The 17,990-nt window shown below is 43.2% G+C and overlaps 2 protein-coding genes across 10 annotated transcripts in view; both read right to left on the reverse strand.

Moving 5' to 3' along the window:
- Nucleotides 1-17,990, reverse strand: part of SCAPER (S-phase cyclin A associated protein in the ER) — a 524,758-nt gene that overhangs the window by 45,863 nt on the left and 460,905 nt on the right. The window lies entirely within an intron of this gene.
- Nucleotides 4-2,281, reverse strand: LOC135973756 (uncharacterized). The gene is made up of 2 exons (XM_065558416.1): nt 1,568-2,281; nt 4-573 (listed from the first exon to the last, which is right to left on the reverse strand). Exons 1-2 carry the CDS (start codon nt 2,142-2,144, stop codon nt 98-100), a joined length of 1,053 nt encoding a protein of 350 aa, XP_065414488.1. The 5' UTR covers nt 2,145-2,281; the 3' UTR covers nt 4-97.

The following is a 17,990-nucleotide window of genomic DNA, read 5'->3' on the forward strand; positions in this document are numbered from 1 at the left end:
TAGTTAACAGAAACGAATTTTTTATTATCAACTACACATGGCATTGGGAGGTGAAACTTGGACGTGGGCTTGTGTCAGGCGGGAAGGAAAGAACTTTTCAAATTTTGGGAAATGAGAGCCTTCTGCTACTAGAGCTCTCTGCAGGGGTGGAGTGAGAGTTAGCAGGGACTCTGCCGCCTCTCCTTCTTTGCACTTTGGGTGAGGTGGGTATGGGACTTGGTGGCGGGGGAGGGCGGTTAGAGATGGACTGCAGCGGGGCTCTGTCCTCCTGCCTCCGTTCCTGCAGAACATCCACAAGGCGCCGGAGCGTGTCCGTTTGCTCCCTCAGTAGTCCAAGCAGCGTTTGAGTCGCCTGCTGGTCTTCCTGCCGCCACCTCTCCTCCCGATCCATGTTGGCTTGGTGCATTCGGGTCAAGTTCTCCCGCCACTGGGTCTGCTGTGCTGCCTGGGCTTGGGAAGAGGCCATAAGCTCAGAGAACATGTCCTCCCGTGTCCTCTTCTTCCTACGCCTAATCCGCGCTAGCCTCTGGGAGTGTGATTCCAGGCTAGGTTGTGAGACAGTCGCAGACGGGGCTGTGGAAATGGGAAAAAGGGAGTGAATTCCTCTGAAAGATAAATGTAGTTGTGAACAAAGAACATAGTCTTTCTCTGTGAACAAGACCATGCACAGCACCTTTCACATGCGCACTCAGCACAAGGTCGAATTCTCGGCCTTCGCATTCTGTGCCTGGGGTCTTGAACAGCACATTTGAGAAGCGAGGCAGCACAACGGAATTTCTGTTGCAGGCAGACATGGTAAGCCGTACACTTGTGGCAGTTTAAAACTTTTATATTACCACTGGCCTCATTTCACATTTAAATCAATGTCAGTCCCTGCTGCCAGCAATCCGGCAAGCGGGAACTCTGCCCCTGTCCCACCCCCTCGCGGCTGTCCCCGGGAATGATCCCTTTCGGCTGCCCCTCTCCCGCCTCCACCGCGTGGCTGCAAACCAGCGGTGACAGTTCTGTAAAGGAACGGGAAAGCAGTCCCAACACTAACATTCCCCTACCTAATTAAAAGCAGGTCACCATGGCCGACATCACCCTGATGAGGATCTCCGAGAGCGACAAAGAGAGAATGCTCCGGGAAAGCCTCCAAAGACCAGGGCCGTATGCCGCCCTGCTGTGCAGAGCAATGATCCCCGAGTACCTGATAATCTCGTGGCGCGGCAACGTGTCGTACTTCGGAGGACCCAATAAGGCCGCTCTCCCCAAGAACCTCATGCAACGGCTTTCAAGTTACCTCCAGGAGAGCTTCATCGAGATGTCCCAGGAGGATTACTGCTCTATCCCCGCACATATAGACCGCATTTTACTGTAGCTGCAGTAGCAGGGAATACACAGTAGAGCGGCTTGTGCAGGACAATCACTGAAAACCGGACATTGCTAGATTTCTTTTCAAAACTTGCACTGCCCCTTACTAAACCGTTAAGCGCCTAGGGCACACTAATCATGAACAACCCATTCTTTTAATTGTTAATATTCCTGTTTTGTTAAAAATAAATGTTTAGATGTTTACAACACTTACTGGCTGATCCTTCACCAGATTCTGTGTCCGGGGTAATGGCTGGGGACGCTTCGTAGGGGATCTCTGTAAGGGTGATGAAGAGATCCTGGCTGTCGGGGAAATCAGCGTTGTGAGAGCTGCCAACTGCCTCGCCCTCCTCATCTCCTTCCTCATCTTCCCCGTCCCCTAACATGTCTGAGGAACCGGCCGTGGACAGTATCCCATCCTCAGAGTCCACGGTCACTGGTGGGGTAGTGGTGGCGGCAGCACCGAGGATGGAATGCAGTGCCTCGTAGAAACGGGATGTCTGGGGATGGGATCCGGAGCGTCCGTTTGCCTCTTTGGTCTTCTGGTAGCCTTGTCTCAGCTCCTTGATTTTCACGCGGCACTGCGTTGCATCCCGGCTGTATCCTCTCTCTGCCATGTCTTTAGAGATCTTCTCGTAGATCTTTGCATTCCTTCTTTTGGATCGCAGCTCGGAAAGCACGGACTCATCGCCCCACACAGCGATGAGATCCAAGACTTCACGATCAGTCCATGCTGGGGCTCTCTTTCTATTCCCAGACTGCACGGCCATCACTGCTGGAGAGCTCTGCATCGTTGCCAGTGCTGCTGTGCTCGCCACGATGTCCAGACAGGAAATGAGATTCAAACTGGCCAGACAGGAAAAGGAATTCAAATTCAAATTTTCCCGGGGCTTTTCCTGTGTGGCTGGTCAGAGCATCCGAGCTCGCACTGCTGTCCAGAGCGTCAACAGAGTGGTGCACTGTGGGATAGCTCCCGGAGCTATTAGCGTCGATTTCCATCCACACCTAGCCTAATTCGACATGGCCATGTCGAATTTAGCGCTACTCCCCTCGTCGGGGAGGAGTACAGAAGTCGAATTAAAGAGACCTCTATGTCGAACTAAATAGCATCGCAGTGTGGACGGGTGCAGGGTTAATTCGATTTAACGGCGCTAACTTCGACATAAACGCCTAGTGTAGACCAGGCCATAGTCTTAAAGGTGCCACAGAACCCTCTGTTGCTTTTTGTGATGTGGACATTTATCTGCTAAGAAGTGGATTGAAACCAGCACCTGATTTCATATGTGCCTCTGAACAACTGCCAGGCTTTCAGTCACCACCATCTTGTGCTGATGCTTAATTATTTACTAGTGAAGAACCAAAGTGAATAAGAAAGCACCAGGTTACAAATGGATACCCTTGTATCAATGTGAGTTTGTGTTTATAATAGAAAATTATTGTTCCTTGGGTAGAAAATGTGACTCCAAATTGGTAACAAATGTCCCAGTCTTCATGTTTGGGATTTTTCAACATACCTGTATAACTTTACTTGTGAAATCAACTCCTATATGTTGTACCTTTACTGCTCTTTCTTTCGTGGGATCTCGAAGCACATTAGAGAGTGAAATAAGGAGCTTATTAACAGAACTGTACCTGCTACTCATTTTTCTAAGAAACTTATCTCAAGATTTGGATGTAATTAACACAAACTCAAGACAACATAATAAAGCAGAGCTCGTAACTGAAGAAAATGTGGGTCAATTTTTGTATTATTAAGCAGAAATAAATCATGGTGAGTTCTTAAAATTCTCTGGCAAAGACAATTTGTTTCATTATTACTGGAAAACATATAGGGTATGATTATGGTTTTAGAAATAGGATTGTTTCTTATGATAATTTGTTATGTCAACTTAAAAGGATGCTAATTAAGATTTTAAGAATATGTATTTAACATACCCAATTAATCCATCTTAGTAGTTATATATTATTTTTATATCTACCCTTCTATGACTGATTAATATACATTAAACTATTGAAAACAAACAATTAACATTTAGCCAGGGTCCCAGACATAAAGAAACAGTGCCCCATGCAGTTATTTCCCTATAGAGGAGTTCATTATAAATTTGCTTCTGGGGAGCCAGTAGATTAGCTAATGCTATTTTTACTTTTATTGACTCAGTCCTGGTGAGATTTTCATAGAATATGTAAGGTGCATAGGAAATACTATGATGAAGAGAGAGAGAGAAAGCAACTGAGCTGCAGTAAGTGGCATATACCCAGCTATAACAATCAGCTTTACAGGTAAGTTAAAATTAGGATGTACTAACTTTGATAATGTCCCTTTAAGCATATCCACAATAAAATGCATATTCTGAACGGCTGGAGTACAAGTCAGTGCTATATATATATATATATATATATATATATATATATACTGGATATAGTATATATTACATAGCTATAATATAGTATACTGGAAATGGAGCTTTTGAATAAGAAATGGGTTTTAGATTCTAGTAGTTTGTTACTTTGACCTTGGCATATATTTTCACACATTTTATGGGGCAATGCTAGGTTTGGGTGGACAGTAGAAGTCAGGTGCAGTGATAGTGAGTGATGATAGATGATAGGGCTGGGAGGTGGGCGGAACTAGTTGGATCCCCTGCACGTTCATTTCCAGATATTCTAATGTTTGAGTTATTTTTAAAGATGTCAAATTTTTGTATAAAAAGTATAATGTCTGATGTTAGCTGGATTCTACTGAAACACATTGTTTTAGTGATAATTTTGGGCTGTGAACAAGCACCAAAGGTTTAAATCAGGTTGGTGTGGGAGGTTCACTGGAGGGATCTCTTCTACCAGATCTTATGATGTGCATCAAAGTGGAGCTTCTCTCCACTTTGCACACTTGAGCAAGTCCCAAGGGTATGAGTGAGTGGGCAGTTATACCTGGGTGAGATATGGGGGAGTGGACAGTGGAAGGGAATGGTGGGTGTGACAGGTTGCATCACAGAAACCCCCTTGGGGCTGCCAACTGATGTGCCAAGACTACTTTTGCCCCTGCTTTCTCTGCCAGCTTGGGACTCCAGTATCCTGTCTTGTTGAGACAGACACGCCGGTCTGCTCAAACACAGACCCAGGGTCTGAACCATATGCCCCAAAGCTGCAGACTTAACTGAAAGCAGCTTACAGAAGTGTTTCTGTCTTTAACACTCACATGTCCAACTCCCAATGGGGTCCAAACCCCATTTAAATCCGTTTTACCCTGTATAAAGCTTACACAGGGTAAACTCATAAATTGTTCGCCCTCTATAACACTGATAGAGAGATATGCACAGCTGTTTGCCCCCGCAGGTATTAATACATATTATGGGTTAATTAATAAGTAAAGAGTAATTTTATTAAATACAGAAAGTAGGATTTAAGTGGTTCCAAGTAATAGCAGACAGAACAAAGTGAATTACTAAGCAAAATAAAATAAAACATGCAAGTCTATGTCTAATACAGTAAGAAAACTGAATACCGATAAAACCTCACCCTCAGATGTTTCAATAAGCTTCTATTACAGACTGGATGCCTTCATAGTCTGGGCACAATCCTTTCCCCTGGTTCCAGCTCACGTGGTAGCTAGGGGATTTCTCATGATTGTTCTGTTCCACCCACTTATATATCTTTTGCATAAGGCAGGAATCCTTTGTCCCTCTCTGGGTTCCCACCCCTCCTTCTAAATGGAAAAACATCACGTTAAAGATGGATTCCAGTTCAGGTGACATGATCACACGCCACTGTAAGACTTCATTACCCACTTGCCAGCACACAGGTATACAGGAAGACTTACAGGTAAAACAGAGCCATCTACAGTCAATTGTCCTGGTTAACGGGAGCCATCAAGATTCCAAACCACCATTAATGGCCCACACTTTGAATAACTATAATAGGACCTCAGAGATATATTTCATATTTCTAGTTTCAGATACAAGAGTGATACATTTATACAACATGATGACCACACTCAGTAGACTATAAGCTTTGTAATGATACCTTACAAGAGACCTTTTGCATGAAGCATATTCCAGTTACATTATATTTACACTCATTAGCATATTTTCATGAAATCATATAGAGTGCAACGTCACAGTGGGGGAGAGGTATTTTTCCATGTTCAAAACTTCAAGTGATTAAAATCTAGCAAATGTTGCGTGTTTTAAATTTAACATGGATAAAAGATACTGACCCAGATTCTCCATTTAAAACAGCACAAAATGAATGCAAAGTGAGTGTAAATTGTCATCCTTCTGATTTAGTAGCATTTAGCATCTATGTTGCCCTGGTGTAAATAACAAGACAAAGTGTAGGTCAACACAGGATCTGGCCCCAACCCTTACTCTTATTCTTTCTGTGTGCCCCCCCCATATTACATGTGTTCCCTTCTCATGTCCCTGCACCCACCCTACATATTTCCTCTATTTCCCTTCACCCTTCCATGCTTTCTAGTCCCCTGAATCTCTCCTTTATTCCCTCTTGCATGGCCTGGCCAGCGTACCGCCTCTCCCAGTCCCATACATCTCCTCTTCACTCCTCCACAAGAGAACTCATTCAAGACCAAACAGCACGGTTCCATGACAACCAGTCCGTTTCCTGCCAATCCATGTCCCTCCCTGTCCACTACCCCGTTCTCCACACCTCCTGCCCCCCTTCACATTTTCCCCATCTATGCCTCAAGTTAGTACCTTTTGAACTTACATTTATAAACATTTTAAAATAATTTTAAACATTGCTCTGTAGACACATGCAAACAATACCAGAAAGAACCCCGGTACACACATTGTAGATGAGGTTGCCATGACTGTAACCAATGGTACCAGTAACGATGAGCATACCACAGGCTTTGTCAAGTGCCGATGATTTCTCTGTACCAAGGGTACCACTTATACAGGCATCCCCGGCTGAGCTGCTTGCATCGGTACCGATTGTTGGGTTCAGGCGTACAATGGTACCAATGGCTAAACGAGATACTTCAGTGATGATGACAGGGCTGAGCAAGATGGTACCTCGTGTTTACTCTCCTTACTAGCGGAGGGCATGGGCATCCTACTGGAGTTGTGCTTCCTCTCCTTGGAGCTCCGGGTCTTTCTGGGCCTGCTGGTACTGGAGGAAGAGTCTGTGGCCTCAACAGTATCCTGGGAGACTAGGGATGTAAATACCGTTTAAAAAGTTAACTGTTTAAACGATTAAAATATGTAATTTAAATGGTTACCCAATTAAGTGGCTGGGGCCGATCCCGCCAGCTGGTGCGGCTGGGGCCGATCCGCCAGCACGGCTGGGGTACCTCATGCTGGGGCTGGCGCAGGGCTCCTGGGGCCAGCTGACCTGCGGTTAACAATTAAGGCAGGTTAACCGGCAAGACTAATGCTTACCGGTTAACTTTTTACATCCCTATCAGAGACCGAGGACCTTGACGGGGACCTGGTCTTTTTTGGAGGTGGCTCCTTAGATACAGTCTGTGCTCCTCTTTTTGGTAGTCTTCCCAGAGTGCTCCAAAGGCTTTCCTTTCTCAGGAGAAGCATGCCCTGAGATTGATGGGGTGCTAGATCTGTCAGGGACAGATGTGTGTTGGGGGGTCATCTCCTGACCTGGCTCAGAGGGTGTTTGCAGGTTCCACAGCCAACAGTTTGAGCTTTATTTCCCTGTTCTTCTTAGCCCTGGACTTAAGGGTTAAACAAAAGGTGCACTCTGGGAGATGGGGCACTCTCTCCCCCAGGCAATGGACAGACTTGGAGTATCTGTGGCTCACTGCTATAGCCTCCGGGCAAGAGAGGCAATGTTTGAAGCCTGGCAAGCCAGGCATCGTCCGCCAGGAGAGGATAAGTCTCCCAAGGCAAAAGAGAGGGAAATCAGTCCTCCCCTCTAAACTAACAACTATTCTAACACTAACAACAACCCTAAACTAACTAACTTTGATAGAAAAAGGGGATAAAGCAAAAGTCCAAGTATGCTCTAGGTCAAGGGTGGGCAAACTATGGCCTGGGGGCCACATCCGGCCCTTCAGACATTTTAATCTGGTCCTTGAGGATCCAGGGCTAGTCCTGCTCTGGCGCTCCAGTCAGGGAGTAAGGTCGGGGGCTTGCCCCGCTTCGCACATACCGTGGCTCCGAGTGGCTCCTGGAAGAAGTGGCATGTCCCCCTTTCGGCTCCTACACGGATCTCCACATGCTGCCCCCACTCCAAGGGCCGCCCCTGCAGCTCCCATTGGCCGGGAACCACGGCCAATGGGAGCTGCAGGGACGACACCTGTGGATGGGGCGGTGTGTAGAATTGCCTGGCCACGTCACTGCATAGGAGCAGGAGAGGGGACATACTGCTGCTTCTGGGAGCTGCTTGAGGAAAGCCTGGAGCCTGCACCCCTGACCCCCTCCCATGCCCCAACCCCTTGCCCCAGCCCTGATCCCCCTCCTGCCCTCCAAACCCCTTGGTCCCAGCCCAGAGCACCCTCCTGCACCCCAAACCCTCATTGCAGCCCCATCCCAGAGCCCACACCCACAGCCGGAGCCCTCTCCCCCACCCCAACCCCCTTGCCCCAGCCCGGAGCCCCCTCCTGCACACTGAACTCCTCATTTCTGGACCCACCACAGAGCCCGCACTCCCAGCCAGAGCCTGCACCCCAAACCCCAATTTTGTGAGCATTCATGGCCCGCCATACAATTTCCATACCCAGATGTGGCCCTTGGGCCGAAAAGTTTGCCCACCCCTGCTCAAGGTGAACATACTAGTGTTCCATCTTGGGCCAATGTGGTAGAGAAGGAACAGAGAGTGGTTTGCCTGGGAATCCCTATATAACCTCGGTGTCCACCATGAGGAGGCATATAGTGTACATGAGGGCTGAACAGACACTGCTAGCTAGAAATCTCTGATCATTGGCTCAAGAGATACATGTGCACCTGAAGTGGAGCACCTATAGGGATACTACTCAAAGAAGAAGAACCTACTCCCACATTAGCATATCAGGGGACTCACCCATTATATTCAGTAAGCCTTCCAATGTAATTCCCTTAAGTCTGATGGTTATACAGCAAGAAGTCTAAGCTTCTACTGTTGCGAAAGTGGCTAAATGTAAAATTCTTAATGCAGCATTCTGCAGCTGTTAGAGAGGGCTACTGTACTTCCACTTGGAACTGAAATTCGCGCCTGCAGCTGTACAGCTAAAGCATTCCTAAAGCTTATTTTCTATTGGATCAAATTCTAAGATGGAGAATAATGTAGTTGCTGACCTTGCATGGGAAATTTCTGCCAATATCAACAGTTATTTTCTAGTTCACAACTGTTTTGTAGCAGTGATAATTTCGGAATTCTGGGAGTGTATTCAAAAGAATAGGTCTGTGTGCAGTATATCATTGCACAATGTGACTTGCAAGCTATTCTTGAATAAATGCCCAGTTTCTCATGTCTTAATCTCCCCCTCTCCTCCAGAGTGATAAAGGATCCCATCATAGAAGAATTACTATAGTGTACTTCTCTAGTGGAGGAAATGTTAGGACCTAGAGCAGAGGGGTGAATCTTCTACACTGCAGAAATACGACGTCTGTGTGGGCTCTTCGGGTGGCTGAGAGAAATCATGCTGTAGGTGCTGGGCAGGGGCACAGCCTGTGGATACACTGCTTGTAAGATTCTCTGTTCCTTGGGGGTAAAGAGAAGGGGGAAGCAGAGGGAGATGCTAGGACTATCAACATTATTCCAGCCCTTAAGTTGGAGTAGTGGCTTCAAATCGGCTCTACTCCTGCTCTCTGGCCTCCAAGTAGTTCTCTCCCAATTGGAATTCCCTAATGTCCAGCTGAATTACTTGTTCTGGCAACCGGAGGCAGGATTTGGGCTGCAGGTACAACTTGATAAATGATCTTTTAGGTATTTAAATTTGCATGATGATTGTTCAGAAGAACCACTGATGCTTAGTTGATCAGATCATGTGTGTCAAGAATAATTTTCTCTGAAATTGCTGTAAGAGGACAAAGCTTATTTTAATACACTTCTATTGCAGCCCGTCCCATGACTGATGTTATTGAAAATAGGCCTAAATTACAAAATATTTTTCCTTTACCACCAGGATATTAGTGGCCTAGTCCTTCTCATAGATAGCTGACCTATCTTGTGCAAAGTACACACAAGGCTGCACAATCACCTCATAAAATCTTTGAAAGGAAACAACTAGTTCTTCAGATGAAATGCAGTTAAAAACAAAAAGAAGCAAACTGTGTCTATTTACGTACAGGTACCATCTGTGTGTTACACAAACTCCTGTTCGCCATTGTCAATCAGCACTCAGCTACTTCCATTAGAGCCATAAGAGTTAGAGGTCAGCCACTTGCAGAGACTTGACTACAGACTAATGTGTCTGAGTTTATTGTACAGGTTCAAAAACGGGGCCTGTGTTTGTTTAACACCGACTGTCTTTAATAACCAACTGGGAGTCCTAAGAATCCACTAAAGAAATCATGCCATAAACCAAACTGCAACAGAGTTTCAAAAAGCTACTACTGTTGAATTCTTTCAAAATGTAATGTATCATATTGAAAGCCTTACTAACCGGCAAGTTGAAGTAAGGCAAAAAAAAAAAAGGGCTGAAAATGCTGATTTGTTATCTGCTATAAAAAAAAAATGAAACAAACATTTCAGTCTAATTGCCAGGTTGAACATCCCCTCCATTTCTTCTCATGCAGAGGATAAAAGGAGTCGAAAACCTACTATTAGGGCTCAAACTTTGTTTGGGGGAGGGCAGTACTTCGATCAGCCAATATGACATCGCCTCCTTCCCTGGATTGTGGAATCTTTCTTCATGAACTCTTCACTTTGGGGCTCTTTGCGTGTTTTTTGAGTGAGTGTCGCTGAATGAAGACAGGAGAGAGCTACTCTTTGTAGCATCATCCTATTTCAAATCTGCAGCATTATTATCTTATGCAGATTTTTGCTTCACAACTTCCATCCCCTTGTGGGGGAAGAGGCCATCCCAGGTGCAGACGAGGAACCAACTGGAGGGAATGCTAATTCTAACAGCTTTTAGGACACTCCTGGATTGAGATGGCCATGCCTTCTGCTCACACAATGGAGGGGGAGCTTGTGGCCTTTCCTGACTTTCATGTGGAAAGACATGATTTAACACAGACGGTCTAGATGAAGATTTTTAAAACTTTACTTTCTCGGTCAGTGAGCTCCCTAGAAACTCCTTGCCTTTAAAATTTTATTTTTGTTGCCCAATTAGTTATTCTGCAATAGACTATATAGTTACTCATAACACTCAAGTCACTAAAATACTTCTCTTTCCCTTCATATCAAAGTATAGCATACCTGCTTTCGTCAATTAGCATTTCTTAATTTTAATGATAAATCTTAGGGTTTTCAGTGATATAAAATGGAAGAATAATTAGCTGAAAACTATTCATCACCCAAAATATAACCTAATATTGAATACCTCAGAGCAATTTTTGCAACTATTTGTAATGAAAAGATTGATCAATTTTACCTGAGGTTAATGTTAACTTATTCTAATCTCCCAACCCATTAATAGTGCTAAACAAATCCATATGATAAAGCTTATTTAGCTGGATACAATTCATTTGCAATTTTGTACTACCATGGAACAGTGAATCAATCAGAAATATATGTTAAAAGAAATCAGATGTAGAAGTGGTTCAAAAACACAAGCATTATTTTTTCATAAAGAAGACTGCACATTTTGCAACTACACCACAGGACATAACCGTGAAAAAAAACCCCTCTGTCTGCTGTGTTTAGCTTGTAAAAAACTAATGTGGAACTGAAGGAACTCTTGGAAATGTTTACTTTTGATTTTGCCTGTATTACAGATAATTTGTACATGAACAGGCCACTGGCTCCTGTTGGTTTTAACTGTCAGTTATAATCACTTTAAGCCTAAATGTTTACAATAAAAAAGTAAAAGACCTTATTCATACCAGTTGTGGGCTTTAAAGTGAAAAAAATGTATATGCAATGAAGGAAAATAAAATATGAACTTTTGTATATGTTGCTTTGAGTGATTTTGTTCAACTTAGTAAAACAGTGAATCTCTTACATATAAGAGGTTTTCAAAAATCTTTTGATTCTGTTTCAAATGTTGAGAAGTCTAACAGCAAACTCAGTGGTAACGGTCAACCAACAGATTAAAGTTTTAAAAAGCACGTGGGCAAAATGTACAATTTTGCCATAGGTGTTTTAGGTTTGAAGTCAGTAAATACAACAACGAAACACCAGAAAATAAGGGTTCTGCAAATAAGCACTGCCTCTTTGAGGAAGGGTTATTTGTGCAAGTCATTAGCATCTTTTCGCACCAATGGTATCAGTCATCAATATCAAATTTTGAAAATTTAACATTGTACACCCTACACAACTAGTTAAAATTAAAGTTCTGAATAAAACTGTTGCTGAAGTTCAGAAATGAAAATGCAAGTAACTATGTGTCAGTTCCCATACAAAGGGCCAGATTTAGATTTTCAACCTCACACTGAAGAGCCCCTTTTTCTACAAGTACAGTAGTCCCATACTTGTGGAAAAAGGTACTTTTATTTTGCTTGTTTTCTCTCTCTGGTTTTGGCCTTGTACCATTCTCTTTGAATACCCTGTTTAAAGGAGGTTCACTCCTTATATGGGTCTGGAAGTGTGGTTATCAGAATATAATCATTAAGGGCAAATCTCTTAGCTATCGTTAGCATGAAAAAACAGGTGAGTATTTGAATTGCAGCAACAGTTCCTAAGATGGTGGGTGTTTTTTTTTTTAATTTAAGAAAAGCCAGGGAGTCTGCACTACTGTTATGAAAATCTGGTACGCATTACAGTTCAAGCTCTGCCATAAGGGGATCCATGAATGGCCACAGAATTTGGGTTACTGGGAGAGAAGCTTATAAAAATAATAAGTACTAATGTAAAAATATTAATTATGTTCATACAGCATACTGTTTATACTAATCTCATGATAGCTCATTTACAGGTTAACGTATCGCTTGAAACAAATTATTTGTCAATACTGAGAAATTTAGCTACAGCAAGATTATAGGAATTATCATTAGAGAATATACCATTTATATAACAATACTTTCAATATTGTTGCTCTGTAGCACAATATATAAAAGAACAATTTCTGCAAGGTTTTATTTATGAGAGAAAATTGTTTATATTTAAAAATATGAACTGATCTAAAAAGCAATCATGAGTCTTTGTGAGGGGTACATTTTAATGTTTGCATACACACACACGGTTAATAACAGTAGCTAAATGAAGAAATAACTTTCAAAAAAGTCTGTGAGGACATAACCTGTCTTTTCATGCTAGGATTTACAGCTCAACAACACTGTAAAAATTAGGAGGGGGAAAAAAAAAGCACATAAAGCTTTTATACCTATTATAATTAATATAGGCCTCACTTCATTGTATGGTATGTACAGTCATAAACCCTTTTAGTTTCTTCACTTCTAAGTAAGTGTTAGTTACTTGCATGTAGTTTACAGTACTTGCTGAATCTGCTGTGTCTTGGCAATGGAGAGTAGGACAATCAGTACTCTAGCAAGCTGCTTTCATCCAATTTGCCATTCAGCAGCCAAAATAGGCATTATCTTAATTACTGTAATAAAACAGAAAAACCAGCCTACTTCCCTTGTATTTCTGTGATCTGACATTTGCTATTTTCCTGGACAAAACCCTGTATATTTCTGTATACCACTGTTATAGCTTGTAATTCATAGTCTAGATTCATTAGCCACTGACAAGGATTTACACGCTGTCCAGTTCTGTTTTGAGATAACATTCAGTAGCAACAACATAGCTTCTGTATTGATGTCACACACTATTTTCACATTACATTAGCAAGAGAGCTTGTAAATAGTTCTCGCATCAAGCAATGGCAAATATAATCTGTAAACTGATGCTCCAAGAAGCTTGATGATTTGAGAGGAGTTTATTTGCAATATTCTCCTTATGGAGAACCAAGTTTTATCACTGGGTCTGTGTTATTGTTAGTTTATTTTACAGTCCTTAATGAGAACAAGATTTGGATACAACTAGCCCTTATGATGTGCTTCAGCTGAAGAATTTCCTTCCTCCCCTTTGTATCAGTTATACAGTTCTTTATTCAGGGTTCATAGAAATTATGTCTTTGGCTAGCTGATTTTTCATTTATTTTTAACACAGGCCTTTATCTTGCAAGTCCTTATGCAGTGAATGGCATGGTATGGTGAATTGTTACATTTCAGTATGAATGTAAGCAGAGGCTACTGATGGTGACAAGTGAGCTTAAGCGTTAGCCATAGTCTTCTGCACAGAGCTACAGCTAAACTTCTTGTGTACTCAATCTTACTCACACGTACTCAGGTTAAAAAAAGGGGTAGGGAACATGTGAAGAATGGGCACATCTGAAGAGAAATAGACATAAGCGTGATTCTTGGCGTGTTGATGAAGAACTTGGCTCCATGTTTTCCTTCTTAGGTCTCACTCCTGCTACTAGGAAGGAATAAGTTGAGGCCGCACAGTAATGTTGTTATTAATGGAGGATCAGGTTTCCCTGTGCTCCCTGCCCTTTTCATCATTTTCTGTCTTGTATTTACATGCACAACATGTCACACCTGGGCAGTGCAGGATTCAAGGCCTAAAAATACACCTTTACTCCTACAATTACAATAAGTATTGGGAAGCAGGGCCACTATCAGTGAACATTGTTAAGCCCTCCAAGAGGGGCACACATTGCTTGGTTCCCCAAGAAAAGATTTATATAAAAATAAAGCTGTTACTCGGTAAAAAGAAGAATATTTAATAATTGCTTTTGTTTCAGGTTTTTAAAACTAACTTGGCTTTCAACTTTGCTTAAGGGTAGCTGGAGCAATGAGGAAAGCAAGGTTAACTACTAGATAATAATTACAATAGCCAAAATTTTCAGTCTCAAATGCCTTGAGGTAGGCTCCTAAATCTTTCGACACCAAATATAAATAGCCTATTTTTCAAAAGTGCTGAGCATTACCAAACCCCACTGAAGACAAAGGGAGCTTCAGGTGCTTAGCACCTTTATTTACATACCTAAATATGGATTTAGGTGCCTAACTTTAGGCACCTAGGTTTACAATTTCATCCAGTATATATTAAATCTTGTATTTTATAATTATAATTACTATAGCCATTAACTATTGAAAGGATTGATCAATAGTTGCTTTTCAACTTCCAAGAATAAGATAAACTGATCTTAAGATCACATAGCATCAATGCACAATGTCTGATTTACCAAGAAAACAAAACTGCTGTATTTTATGTAGGACTGTTCAATACAGCAGGGGGAAAAAGAAACTATTGCTTTAAAATCTGGGATGGGCACCCACCGGAAGCTCCCTGCCCCAGCTCACCTCTGCTTCACCTCCTCCCCTGAGCATGCCATGTCCCCGCTTCTCCTCTCAGTGCTCGCGGTGGCAAGCGCTGGGAGGGAGGGGGAAGGATGGGGTATGCTGCGCGCTCCAGGAAGAGGCTGGGCCAGGGCAGGGATTTGGGGAAGGAGTCCAATAGAGGCAGGGAGGGGGAAGAAATGGGGCGGGGACTTTGGGGAAGGATTGGAGTGGGGGCAGGGCAGGGGTGGAGTCGGGACATGGCTGGAGACGAGCACCTACCAGCTCTGGGAAAAGTTAGTGCCTATGAATAGGAGTATGAAAAAAACATCTGTCCAAAAGGCAGCTCATAACAGACAGCCCATATTTACATTCAGAGACCCCGCCTGGCCTCAGACACTGGTACACAATATACACAATTGAATCTGGAGCTTCCTTGGTAATTTAAGTAATTTAAATGGTACCGCAACTGGAAGAGACTTTGCTGGCACTCTGTGGACCACTGCAAACCTTCCTGAAGTACCATTCTGCTACTTAATTAGTGGACTGATGACAGCTAACCAATCTAAAATGACTCCAATATTGATAATATATATTAAATAAATAAATATTCAAGTATTATGTGTATTATGTACCATATATTAAAAATATAATAAAATAGTTTAAAACCCTGAATTTGTAATAATGTTTACTACTATGAATGCTATAGTTATAGCTATATAAGGTTGCATAATAAGGGCCACGATAAAAACCTGCTTGGATATAGTCAAAACTTTCTGGAAAAAAATTCATATTAACCTGAACCTTTCCATGCCTGATCTCATTACAAATACTGTATATTATTATGCTGGTTTTAGTCCACACACTAAGTTATGGCTCAAAATTAGCATGTGATTTCAATAACCCTTGTTCATATGATTATTTTATATTCTATTTGGCATTGCTACTTGAATGTGAGACATTTTAACCTCATATAAAGGTTAAGCATTTTTTGCATTTGTGTACAGTGACAGGTCAAGTGACCCATGATCTGAAACAGGATCAAAGCTCCATGGTCCTGAAGTACACAATTGACCCCTGCAAGAGTCTCTTCCTGCAGCAGGGAAAGGCTCCCACTGCAGGGAAGCAATGGGACACTCAGGGCCGGCTCTAACTTTTTTGCTGCCCCAAGCAGCAAAAAAAAGCGCCGCCCCCTCGACCCCCCCCGCCAAGCGCCGCCGGAGCCTGCCCCCCCGCCAAGCGCCGCCAGAACACCCCCCTCCCCCAGCACTGTGCCCCCGCACACCCCCCCGCCGAGCGCCGCGCTGCCGGAGGTCCCCCCCCGCCGAGCGCCGCCAGAACCCCCGCCTGAGCGCCGAGCCCCGCCCCCCGCCGCCGGAACCCCCCCAGCGCCGCGCCAGCGCCGCCCCCCCGCAGAGCGCCGTGCTGCCGGAGCGCCCCCCCCGCGGAATGCCGTGCCGCGCTTCCCCCGCCGCCCCTTACCAGGTACCGCCCCAAGCATGTGCTTGGGTGCCTGGAGCCGGCCCTGGGGACACTACATAGTTAAAAACAGCAGTGTAGACAGGGAGGCATGGCTTGAGTGAATAGAGAGCTGTGTAGGGTATGTACTCGGGTACATATCCACACCCTTCAGGCATATCTGGATTATATTTGCCTAAGCCATGCCTCATTGATTACACTGCTATTTATGCTCTTGCTTCAGGGGCTACTTGTGTATGTACTCTACACACGATGGAAAAAACATGCAGTGTAGAGTAGATGTACCTATAGTATGACATGAGAACAGCTGCGGTCTCTCAGGTAGGAAGTTCCCAACCCATTCCCATTGATTTCTTTGGTGTGAGACAGGGGTCCTCAACCTTTTTCTTTCTGCGGCCCCCCTAAGATGCTACAAAAGCTCCCCGGCCCACATGTGCCACAACAACTGTTTTTCTGCATGTAAAAGCCAGCCTGGCATTAGGGGATAGCAAGCAGGGCAATTGCCCAGGGCCCCACGCCACAGGGGGCCTTGTGAAGCTAAGCTACTCAGGCTACAGCTTGAGGTCCGGTTGGCAGGGCTCTGGACAGTGGGGCTTTAGCTTTCTGCCCTAGCCCTCAGTGAGTCTAATGCTATCAGAGCCCCTGAAACTTACTCACAGATCCCCAAGGGGCTTCGGACCCCTGGTTGAGAACAGCTGGTGTAAGAGATCAAGCCATAGTACCTAATTATCAGAAAAAAGACTCACATTTGAGATGATTATTAATGTTTTCAACAGCTGATCTTTTATATGTATCACAGGATGTTTTGGAAACTATGATATCTCATCCACTGCAAAACTTAAATTAAAAAATATCAATCAAACATTTATTAGCCAGTATCAAAATATTAACATTTGAAAGGTAAGATCAATTTCAAAGTTAAATCATTTTTAAAACCCTGCCAATAAATGAAAAAAGAATCCCCCCCTTCATTATAATGGATGTTTATAGCATACGTTGAGAATGGAGTCCTTCATTTCAATAACTAAACTTTTATGGTGATAAAATTAAGACTACTCAAATTTATGTTACTAAATTAGTGAGAATGTCCTTAATTGTATCTAACTGTACAATGTCTACCATGGGAATACAATCTGTAATCTTTGTTCTTATGTCCCAAAGTTGAACTTCTACTATATATGAATCACACATTTCAGTTAACATCGCCTGTTCAGATTCTTAAATTATTTAAGATTTTTCTCTATTTATTGTCACTGTTGTGACAACTTACCCACAACTGATCAGGTCTAGGTGTCCCATCGGCACTAGTGTCGGACACTGAGGGACATGATTTATTTTTATTTAAAAGAGAGAAGGAGAATCATTGGGTTGCCACCAAGCTCCTGATGTAGAACTGGAACTCACATGCTTGGCTGCGACCTCTACATTGTCTATCACATTTAAGAAGGTGTTTCAAGAAACAATTGTTCAAATAAGCCCTCAGTCATTACAGGGTTTGCATGCATTCTGGTAATTGGGTAAATGTCTGGGTTTTTCAAAATGTTCTTGTGAGGTAGATAAGTAGGAAAGTAGGTTTTAGTATCCTCATGTTACAGATGGAGAGACCAAGGCAGAAAGGTTAACTGACTTCAGGAAGACTTCAGAGGAAGTCAGTGCCAGAGCTTGAGATTAGAAAGATGAAGTCCCTTGCTCAGTCTAGTTTTTACTTCAACAGACCATGCCTATCAACCTATTGAACTGTCCCTGTTGAGGGTAGAAGCCACATAGGCTGCTCTTCCCCAAATATTTGCAATCTTATTAGCAAGTTAAAAT

This window comes from Chrysemys picta, chromosome 10 (assembly GCF_011386835.1).
Source record: "Chrysemys picta bellii isolate R12L10 chromosome 10, ASM1138683v2, whole genome shotgun sequence".
Classification (NCBI taxonomy): Eukaryota; Metazoa; Chordata; order Testudines; family Emydidae; genus Chrysemys; species Chrysemys picta.

Coding starts and splice junctions, on each gene's coding strand:
- LOC135973756 (XM_065558416.1), bottom strand. CDS start 2,144: ATGCAGAGCTCTCCAGCAGTGATGGCCGTGCAGTCTGGGAATAGAAAG. Junction 574..1,567: donor ATCTGGTGAAGGATCAGCCA/GTAAGTGTTGTA, acceptor CCATTTCCACAG/CCCCGTCTGCGACTGTCTCA.